The following is a 12,069-nucleotide window of genomic DNA, read 5'->3' as shown; positions in this document are numbered from 1 at the left end:
TGACTAGTCTCTCAAAGCACTTGATGATGACGGAAGTGTGCTACGGGGCGATAGTCATTTAGCTCAGTTACCTTAGCTTTCTTGGGAACAGGAACAATGGTGGCCTTCTTGAAGCATGTGGGAACAGAAGACTGGGATAAGGATTGATTGAATATGTCCGTAAACACACCAGCCAGCTGGTCTGCGCATGCTCTGAGGACGCGGCTGGGGATGCCGTCTGGGCCGGCAGCCTTACCCTCGTTTAAATGTTTTACTCACGTTAGCTGCAGTGAAGGAGAGCCTGCAGGTTTTGGTAGTGGGCCGTGTCAGTGGCACTGTATTGTCCTCAAAGCGAGCAAAGAAGTTGTTTAGTTTGTCTGGGAGCAAGACATCGTGGTCCGCAACGGGGCTGGTCTTCCTTTTGTAGTCCGTGATTGACTGTAGACTCTGCCACATACCTCTCATGTCTGAGCCGTTGAATTGTGACTCTACTTTGTCTCTATACTGACGCTTAGCTTGTTTGATTGCCATCTTGTAGTTGTCATGTCCAGATTAAGTGACCAGGGGCCTCGACCCCCAAGGCGCCCCACATTGATTTTGTTGAATCACTCAGGTACAGTATATGGTGGCAAAATTGCAAGATTATGTTATAATACTTTTATTGCATCAAATGGTTGTTTTATTCAACAGAATAGAGGATTCTTAACTATTGTGTGTGTGTTCTGAGGATGGGCCTCTGGGAGAAAACACTGACAGGAAATTTACGATGTCTTTTGGGTAATCAAACCTAAAGAGCATTCCAGAGCATGAGTTAATGTTTCTGTTCTATACCGTACCAGGGAGAGATGGTTCCAGTTTGGAGTCGGAGGGTCAGACACTGGTCTATACAATGAAAACTGTTGACACAGCAGATAATGTCTGCTATGTATTATAGGTATCTTTCATACAAATCTTAACGTTGTGACCCATTCTATATATCTGTTGTTCGTCATGTAGGTTGAAAGGGGTGTATCTTGGCTATTAAAGACCTTTGTAATTTTGTCTCGGGGCTCTCAACGAATCATTTGATCGTGAATCGTCGACCAGCCATGACCAGCCATCATTATCATAGAGCACTCAATCGATTCACTTTATATGTGTGTGTTGTATTGACCTGCTCCATTATTAATAAGTGATTAAAGATTTAGTTTAAGTATAACTCTGACTTGTGTGATAAGTTTGTCTGATAGTACAGAAATGAACCACCGCAAGTATCATATGAACACACATTAGACATGGCAAAATGTGTTGAAATTGCAGGAAATTAGCTTAAAAACTGCAACATTTTCTCTCCACCAACAAGAGGGCTGTGAACAGTTTGAACAGTTTGGGGTGTGAGGTTGGGGTTTGTTACTATGCCGATAAATGACAATATCCATCTGGACCTTTGTCACTTCGGAAAGTTGTGTGACTGGACCTTCTCAAATAGTAGTTGAGTACCCCTGTTATAGTGGTTAATAAGTAATGCTATAACACACCATGAGAAAGATGATGTGCTGCTCATTGACAAAAACAACGTTGAAAATGCATCACACTGACGGTCATTATAATGCTGTATGATCCTTGAGGAAAAAGTGACCAGCAGTTATGAAGCACTATGTTGCTGTACATTATAAGTTAATATGGTTATAATTATAATGCATTAGGAGACTTTATGAGACTTAATAAGTATTTATTTGTGTCTATAACTATGATTATACTGCATTATTAACAGATTATGAGTACATGTATAATTAATCAATAAGGCCCGAGGGGCTGTGGTATATGGCCAATATACCACGGCTAAGGGATGTTCTTATGCATGATGCAACGCGGAGTGCCTGGATACAGCTCTTAGCCGTGGTATATTGGCCATATTCCACAAACACCTGAGGTGCCATATTGCTATTATAAACTGGTTACCAACGTAATTATTGTAGTAAAAATAAATGTTGTCATACCCGTGGTATACGGTTTGATATGACACGGCTGTCAGCCAATCAGCATTCAGGGCTTGAACGACCCCATTTATACTGCTGTATAATGCACTATGCATATGGGCTTCACAGAAAGTGTTACCAAATATACACTACATCCATCTAGTACCAGGTTGGACCCCCCTTTCACCTCTTTCTTGAGATATTGCTCTTTGCTAAGAAGCCATTTTTGTTTATTTTTTACCATTTTAATTTAAAACCATCACAGTAAGGGACATCATTGTTACCCAGAAATTATTTGACATTGAGATTAAAATAAAAAATAAATGCTGCATTGGACCTTTAAGGGAAGTCTAGTCTAGTCGGGAGGAAGTTATGAATGAAGGGGCTTTGAAACTGACAGCAGTCTGGGTAAGAAACTAACTGCAGTATGGGTAAGAATCTGACTGCAGTATGGGTTAGTAACTGACAGCAGTATGGATTAGTCACTGACTGCAGTATGGGTAAGTAACTGACTGCAGTATGGGTTAGTAACTGACTGCAGTATGGGTAATTAACTGACTGCAGTATGGGTAATTAACTGACTGCAGTATGGGTAAGTAACTGACTGCAGTATGGGTAAGTAACTGACTGCAGTATGGGTAAGTAACTGACTGCAGTATGGGTAAGTAACTGACTGCAGTATGGGTAATTAACTGACTGCAGTATGTGTAAGTAACTGACTGCAGTATGGGTAGGTAACTGACTGCAGTATGGGTAGGTAACTAACTGCAGTATGGGTTAGTAACTGACTGCAGTATGGGTAATTAACTGACTGCAGTATGTGTAAGTAACTGACTGCAGTATGGGTAGGTAACTGACTGCAGTATGGGTAGGTAACTAACTGCAGTATGGGTTAGTAACTGACTGCAGTATGGGTTAGTAACTGACTGCAGTATGGGTTAGTAACTGACTGCAGTATGGGTTAGTAACTGACAGCGGTATGGGTTAGTAACTGACAGCAGTATGGGTTAGTAACTGACAGCAGTATGGGTTAGTAACTGACTGCAGTATGGGTTAGTAACTGACTGCAGTATGGGTTAGTAACTGACTGCAGTATGGGTTAGTAACTGACTGCAGTATGGGTTAGTAACTGACTGCAGTATGGGTTAGTAACTGACTGCGGTATGGGTTAGTAACTGACTGCAGTATGGGTTATTAACTGACTGCAGTATGGGTTAGTAACTGACTGCAGTATGGGTTAGTAACTGACAGCGGTATGGGTTAGTAACTGACAGCGGTATGGGTTAGTAACTGACTGCAGTATGGGTTAGTAACTGACTGCAGTATGGGTTAGTAACTGACAGCGGTATGGGTTAGTAACTGACTGCAGTATGGGTTAGTAACTGACTGCGGTATGGGTTAGTAACTGACTGCAGTATGGGTTAGTAACTGACTGCAGTATGGGTTAGTAACTGACTGCAGTATGGGTTAGTAACTGACAGCGGTATGGGTTCATGTGTTGAATTATTAAAGTAACATCAACTACAGAATGTGTGGACATCAGTGAATATAAGGAACTATGGCTACAGATCAATCCTCTTTGTTCACTGATTAAATCATAGTAAACTACAATTCTATCAATCTTTAGGATACAACATACACTGATTGTACAAAACATTAGGAACACATGCTCTTTCCATGACATAGACTGACCAGGTGAATCTAGTTGAAAGCTATGATCCCTTATTAATGTCACTTGTTAAATCTATTCAATCAGTGTAGATGAAGGGGAGGAGACAGGTTAAAGGAGTTTTAAGGCTTGAGACAATTAAGACATTGCTTGTGCATGTGTTATTCAGAGGGTGAATGGGCAAGACAAAAGATTGAAGTGCCTTTGAACGGGTATGGTAGTAGGTGCCAGGTTCATCAGTTTGTGTCAAGAACTGTAGCGCTGCTGGGATTTTCCCACTCAACAATTTCCCATGTGTATCAAGAATTGTCCACCACCCAAATTGACACAACTGCGGGAAGCATTGGAGTTAACGTTCCACAGGGATGCTGGCTTATGTTTTCACCTTGTAGAGTCAATGCCCCCAAAAATGTAGGCTGTTCTGAGGGGGGCTTCAACTCAATATTAGGAAGGTGTTCCTAATAATTTGTGCATTCAGTGTGTATAAGTTATAGTGGTGTAGTATTCAGAATGGTCAGAAGGGGGAGTACAGAACAAGTCTAATCTAGTCGAGGTACAGTTGGAGGAAGTTATTAATGAAGGGGCCTTTACATTTGCTGCAGTATGGGTTAGTAACTGACAGCAGTATGGCTAAGTAACTGACTGCAGTATGGCTAAGTAACTGACTGCAGTATGGGTTAGTAACTGACTGCGGTATGGGTTAGTAACTGACAGCAGTATGGGTTAGTAACTGACAGCAGTATGGGTTAGTAACTGACTGCAGTATGGGTTAGTAACTGACTGCAGTATGGGTTATTAACTGACTGCAGTATGGGTTAGTAACTGACTGCAGTATGGGTTAGTATGGGTCCGGAACCACACCTAGAACAGGGTCAATACGGACCGCGGTCCGGATCCACACCTAGAACAGGGTCAATACGGACCGCGGTCCAGAACCACACCTAGAACAGGGCCAATAAGGATCGCTGTCCGGATCCACACCAAGAACAGGGTCAATACGGATCGCGGTCCGGAACCACACCTAGAACAGGGTCAATATGGACCGCGGTCTGGAACCACACCTAGAACAGGGTCAATACGGACCGCGGTCCGGATCCACACCTAGAACAGGGTCAATACGGACCGCGGTCCGGATCCATACCTAGAACAGGGCCAATAAGGATCGCTGTCCGGATCTACACCAAGAACAGGGTCAATACGGATCGCGGTCCGGAACCACACCTAGAACAGGGTCAATATGGACCGCGGTCCGGAACCACACCTAGAACAGGGTCAATACGGACCGCGGTCCGGATCCACACCTAGAAATGGGTCAATACGGACCGCGGTCCAGATCCACACCTAGAACAGGGTCAATACGGACCGCGGTCCGGATCCACACCAAGAACAGGGTCAATACGGACCGCGGTCCGGAACCACACCTAGAACAGGGTCAATACGGACCGCGGTCCGGAACCACACCTAGAACAGGGTCAATACGGACCGCGGTCCGGATCCACACCTAGAACAGGGTCAATACGGACCGCGGTCCGGATCCACACCTAGAACAGGGTCAATACGGACCGCGGTCCGGATCCACACCAAGAACAGGGTCAATACGGACCGCGGTCCGGATCCACACCAAGAACAGGGTCAATACGGACCGCGGTCCGGAACCACACCTAGAACAGGGTCAATACGGACCGCGGTCCGGAACCACACCTAGAACGGGGTCAATACGGACCGCGGTCCGGAACCACACCAAGAACGGGGTCAGTACGGACCGCGGTCCGGAACCACACCTAGAACGGGGTCAATACGGACCGCGGTTCGGAACCACACCAAGAACGGGGTCAATTCGAACCGCGGTCCGGAACCACACCAAGAACGGGGTCAATACGGACTGCAGTATGTGTAAGTAACTGACTGCAGTATGGGTTAGTAACTGACTGCAGTATGGGTTAGTATAGTAACTGACAGCAGTATGGGTTAGTATAGTAACTGACAGCAGTATGGGTTAGTAACTGACTGCAGTATGGGTTAGTAACTGGCTGCAGTATGGGTTAGTAACTGACTGCAGTATGGGTTAGTAACTGACTGCAGTATGGAATAGTAACTGACTGCAGTATGGAATAGTAACTGACTGCAGTATGGATTAGTAACTGACTGCAGTATGGATTAGTAACTGACTGCAGTATGGGTTAGTAACTGACAGCAGTATGGGTTAGTAACTGACAGCAGTATGGGTTAGTAACTGACTGTAGTATGGGTAATTAACTGACTGCAGTATGTGTAAGTAACTGACTGCAGTATGGGTTAGTAACTGACTGCAGTATGGGTAATTAACTGACTGCAGTATGTGGAAGTAACTGACTGCAGTATGGATTAGTAACTGACTGCAGTATGGGTTAGTAATTGACCGCAGTATGGATAAGTAACTGACTGCAGTATGGGTAAATAACTGACTGCAGTATGGGTAATTAACTGACTGCAGTATGGGTAATTAACTGACTGCAGTATGGGTAATTAACTGACTGCAGTATGGGTTAGTAACTGACTGCAGTATGAGTTAGTAACTGACTGCAGTATGGGTAATTGACTGACTGCAGTATGGATTAGTAACTGACTGCAGTATGGGTTAGTAACTGACTGCAGTATGGGTTAGTATAGTAACTGACAGCAGTATGGGTTAGTAACTGACTGCAGTATGGGTTAGTAACTGACTGCAGTATGGGTTAGTAACTGACAGCAGTATGGGTTAGTAACTGACTGCAGTATGGGTTAGTAACTGACTGCAGTATGGGTTAGTAACTGACTGCAGTATGGATTAGTAACTGACTGCAGTATGGATTAGTAACTGACTGCAGTATGGGTTAGTAACTGACAGCAGTATGGGTAATTAACTGACTGCAGTATGTGTAAGTAACTGACTGCAGTATGTGTAAGTAACTGACTGCAGTATGAGTTAGTAACTGACTGCAGTATGGGTTAGTAACTGACTGCAGTATGGGTTAGTAACTGACTGCAGTATGGGTTAGTAACTGACTGCAGTATGGATTAGTAACTGACTGCAGTATGGATTAGTAACTGACTGCAGTATGGGTTAGTAACTGACAGCAGTATGGGTTAGTAACTGACAGCAGTATGGGTAATTAACTGACTGCCGTATGTGTAAGTAACTGACTGCAGTATGTGTAAGTAACTGACTGCAGTATGGGTTTGTAACTGACTGAAGTATGGATTAGTAACTGACTGCAGTATGGATTAGTAACTGACTTCAGTATGGATTAGTAACTGACTGCAGTATGGGTTAGTAACTGCCTGCAGTATGGGTAATTAACTGACTGCAGTATGGGTTAGTAACTGACTGCAGTATGGGTTAGTAACTGACTGCACTATGGGTAATTAACTGACAGTGGTATGGGTTAGTAACTGACAGCAGTATAGGTTAGTAACTGACTGCAGTATGGGTTAGTAACTGACTGCACTATGGGTAATTAACTGACAGCGGTATGGGTTAGTAACTGACAGCAGTATGGGTAATTAACTGACAGCAGTATGGGTTAGTAACTGACAGCAGAATGGGTTAGTAACTGACTGCAGTATGGGTTAGTAACTGACAGCAGTATGGGTTAGTAACTGACTGCAGTATGGGTTAGTAACTGACTGTAGTATGGGTTAGTAACTGACAGCAGAATTGGTTCATTTGTTGAATTATTAAAGTAACATCAACTACAGAATGTGTGGACATCAGTGAATATAAGGAACTATGGCTACAGATCAATCCTCTTTGTTCACTGATTAAATCATAGTAAACTACAATTCTATCAGTCTTTAGGATACAACATACACTGATTGTACAAAACATTTGGAACACATGCTCTTTCCATAACATAGACTGACCAGGTGAATCTAGTTGAAAGCTATGATCCCTTATTAATGTCACTTGTTAAATCTATTCAATCAGTGTAGATGAAGGGGAGGAGACAGGTTAAAGGAGTTTTAAGGCTTGAGACAATTAAGACATTGATTGTGCATGTGTTATTCAGAGGGTGAATGGGCAAGACAAAAGATTGAAGTGCCTTTGAACGGGTATGGTAGTAGGTGCCAGGTTCATCAGTTTGTGTCAAGAACTGTAACGCTGCTGGGATTTTCCCACTCAACAATTTCCCATGTGTATCAAGAATTGTCCACCACCCAAATTGACACAACTGCGGGAAGCATTGGAGTTAACGTTCCACAGGGATGCTGGCTTATGTTTTCACCTTGTAGAGTCAATGCCCCCAAAAATGTAGGCTGTTCTGAGGGGGGCTTCAACTCAATATTAGGAAGGTGTTCCTAATAATTTGTGCATTCAGTGTGTATAAGTTATAGTGGTGTAGTATTCAGAATGGTCAGAAGGGGGAGTACAGAACTAGTCTAATCTAGTCGAGGTACAGTTGGAGGAAGTTATTAATGAAGGGGCCTTTACATTTGCTGCAGTATGGCTAAGTAACTGACTGCAGTATGGCTAAGTAACTGACTGCAGTATGGGTTAGTAACTGACTGCGGTATGGGTTAGTAACTGACAGCAGTATGGGTTAGTAACTGACTGCAGTATGGGTTAGTAACTGACTGCAGTATGGCTAAGTAACTGACTGCAGTATGGGTTAGTAACTGACTGCAGTATGGGTTAGTAACTGACTGCAGTATGGGTTAGTAACTGACAGCAGTATGGGTTAGTAACTGACTGCAGTATGGGTTAGTAACTGACTGCAGTATGGGTTAGTAACTGACTGCAGTATGGGTTAGTAACTAGTATGGGTTAGTAACTGACTGCAGTATGGGTTAGTAACTGACTGCAGTATGGGTTAGTAACTGACTGCAGTATGGGTTAGTAACTGACTGCAGTATGGGTTAGTAACTGACTGCAGTATGGGTTAGTAACTGACTACAGTATGGGTTAGTAACTGACAGCGGTATGGGTTCATGTGGTGAATTATTAAAGTAACATCAACTACAGAATGTGTGGACATCAGTGAATATAAGGAACTATGGCTACAGATCAATCCTCTTTGTTCACTGATTAAATCATAGTGAAAGTCACTGTAAACTACACAGTTGATACAGTGACTTTCACTACCCTATACAGTTTATACAGTGACTCACTACATTCATCATTTCATTTATCTGTATAGTGGAAGATAAATTAAATGATGAATGCAGTGTATCGAAATAAATAGGTTTGAACGCACCTCATTTCATAAAGAAAAGCAACAGTGTCAGCAATACTGTGTCAATTAAAATAAAATGCTGACAAATGCACTAAGTCATGTATAAAACTGATATAACTCACCTTGAGGGAGGACTATTAGCTGAATAAACAGGTAGTTGTGGAGCGTAGGAGCCATGGTGAAAATTTGAGTTTTCTTTTTTGAATTTCCCTCCTGGTTTGAATTTCCCTCCTGGTTTGAATGGACCTATCACCTTTTGGGCAGAAGCCCCTCCCCCTACACTAAAAGTGAAAGTAAACTCTGCTGGTGTATCACCAGTTTTAGTTGAACTCTTCTTAAAACAGATAGGACTTGACATATTACACACATAGCCAAGGGAGCCTGGTGCAGCGCTATAACAACCTAGTCCTGATTGTGATGTTACTGTTAACAGAGCTATAACAACCTAGTCCTGATTGTGATGTTACTGTTAACAGAGCTATAACAACCTAGTCCTGATTGTGATGTTACTGTAAACAGAGCTATAACAACCTAGCCCTGATTGTGATGTTACTGTTAACAGAGCTATAACAACCTAGTCCTGATTGTGATGTTACTGTTAACAGAGCTATAACAACCTAGTCCTGATTGTGATGTTACTGTAAACAGAGCTATAACAACCTAGTCCTGATTGTGATGTTACTGTTAACAGAGCTATAACAACCTAGTCCTGATTGTGATGTTACTGTTAACAGAGCTATAACAACCTAGTCCTGATTGTGATGTTACTGTTAACAGAGCTATAACAACCTAGCCCTGATTGTGATGTTACTGTTAACAGAGCTATAACAACCTAGTCCTGATTGTGATGTTACTGTAAACAGAGCTATAACAACCTAGCCCTGATTGTGATGTTACTGTTAACAGAGCTATAACAACCTAGCCCTGATTGTGATGTTACTGTAAACAGAGCTATAACAACCTAGTCCTGATTGTGATGTTACTGTTAACAGAGCTATAACAACCTAGCCCTGATTGTGATGTTACTGTTAACAGAGCTATAACAACCTAGTCCTGATTGTGATGTTACTGTAAACAGAGCTATAACAACCTAGCCCTGATTGTGATGTTACTGTAAACAGAGCTATAACAACCTAGTCCTGATTGTGATGTTACTGTTAACAGAGCTATAACAACCTAGTCCTGATTGTGATGTTACTGTTAACAGAGCTATAACAACCTAGTCCTGATTGTGATGTTACTGTTAACAGAGCTATAACAACCTAGTCCTGATTGTGATGTTACTGTTAACAGAGCTATAACAACCTAGTCCTGATTGTGATGTTACTGTTAACAGAGCTATAACAACCTAGTCCTGATTGTGATGTTACTGTTAACAGAGCTATAACAACCTAGTCCTGATTGTGATGTTACTGTTAACAGAGCTATAACAACCTAGTCCTGATTTTAAATGGTGATGTTACTGTAAAACAAGGTGACAATGGGTGATTTTTTTAAGAACAGCATATAGTTTTATATCAAACGGGAGAGAACACAATACATTTAAAGAATGCTTTTGAATCTTAAACAATATAAAACATTGTACAGATCAAGCGAGAATAATAGCCGGATTTATAAACAGTGTCAAATCAAATGGGGTCAAACACAACAAGCAACATCCATGATCAGAATAAATACAAACAGAAACTAAACCTTGACATACCGTACCTTGTTCACTAGATTTAAGTGTATCAATCAATCAATCAAAGTGCAAAACATTGTTATCATCACCATTATATTTTCAGCGCTCAAATACATTCATACATTGTATTGATATAACAAAGGAGGTAAAACATGCAGGTATCTGTATTACTATAGGTACTGTATGTAATAATAACAGCATAAACCTCACACTGACACAAGTGCTACCATATTTAAATGGGTTCAAGTTAAATTAAATAGAAGGATATTCTCCTGTCTTCTTCCTGGTGTGTCATAAAGTCAACTGTAGGTGGTGCTGTGTTCTAATAGATTATATTTCCTCACTGACAAACCTCATCTCTCACAACTAAAGTGCAATTTCCAAATAAAAAAACAGTATTAGTGACATTATGTAATGTATGGTGCAGGTGTAAATTAGCTTACATATGACTGGAAAATAAATATGACTGACAACTCAAAAAGGTTCAATATATCTAGTACACATTGCATCTACCTGTCTGACTGTCTCATTAGAAATGTTTGTCATAACCACATCCTTCTAAATGTAGGAGCTGGGCTAATAAAGAATACTAATAATGAACAGGAAGGCCTGCACACTGTTCATACTCCCAAGACTCCCAGACAGTCTCATCCTCATTCATGAATAGTAGTACTGTATCTTGCTAGTCACCATGCATTTAATATGACCTTTGTCATACAATTAGAATATACTGTAATATTCTAAAGATGGATTAGTAGTCTGGTTGAGCCATTTTAGACGTGTTAGTGGATCTCATGTCTTGAGGAACTGGGCTCTAATTACCAACAGCCTCCGATGCTCAATTAAAAACCTCTGTCAGCTAAAGTACATAAGTATAGCAATCAACACAGATGAACATTTACACACTTTCCCCAAAAGCGTCCTGCTCGTCTGCTGTGGTTGCTGCTTGCCTGTAACCTGCCAGGTAGAACGTGAAGGTTAGACTTTACTATAGGTAGTAAAGACATACAGCGCATTCGGAAAGTATTCAGACCCCTTGACTTTTTCCACATTTTGTTACAGCCTTATTCTAAAATGGATTAAAAATGTTTTTCCCCCCTCATCAATCTACACACAATACCCCATAATGACAAAGCAAAAACAGGTTTTTAGAAATGTTTGTAAATATATATTTTTAAAAGTATTCAGACCCTTTACTCAGTACTTTGTTGAAGGACCTTTGGCAGCGATTACAGCCTCAAGTCTTCTTGGGTATGACGTTGCAAGCTTGGCACACCTGTATTTGGGGAGTTTCTTCCATTCTTCTCTGCAGATCCTCTCAAGCTCTGTCAGGTTGGATGGTGAGCATCGCTGGACAGCTATTTTCAGGTCTCTTCAGAGAATTTCGAACTGGTTCAAGTCCGGGCTCTGGCTGGGCCACTCATGGACAGTCAGAGACTTGTCCCGAAGCCACTCCTGCGTTGTCTTGGCTGTGTGCTTAGGGTTGTTGTGCTGTTGAAAGGTGAACCTTCACCCCAGTCTGAGGTCCTGAGCGTTCTGGAACAGGTTTTCATCAAGGATCTCTCTGTACATTTGTCCATTCATCTTTCC

At 41.8% G+C, this 12,069-nt stretch overlaps 1 protein-coding gene across 1 annotated transcript in view; it reads right to left on the bottom strand.

The window, feature by feature from the left end:
- The window catches only part of LOC120051534 (nectin-4-like), a 63,059-nt gene extending 54,051 nt beyond the window's left edge, over positions 1-9,008 (bottom strand). The window contains exon 1 of the mRNA XM_038998468.1: positions 8,921-9,008. Coding sequence (XP_038854396.1) covers positions 8,921-8,975 — 55 coding nt within the window. The 5' untranslated portion in view covers positions 8,976-9,008. The remainder of the gene's footprint in view (positions 1-8,920) is intronic.
- Between the last annotated feature and the right edge of the window lie 3,061 nt (positions 9,009-12,069).

Source organism: Salvelinus namaycush, chromosome 7 (assembly GCF_016432855.1).
Source record: "Salvelinus namaycush isolate Seneca chromosome 7, SaNama_1.0, whole genome shotgun sequence".
Taxonomy (NCBI): Eukaryota; Metazoa; Chordata; class Actinopteri; order Salmoniformes; family Salmonidae; genus Salvelinus; species Salvelinus namaycush.
This window is presented reverse-complemented; position numbering and strand designations above follow the sequence as displayed.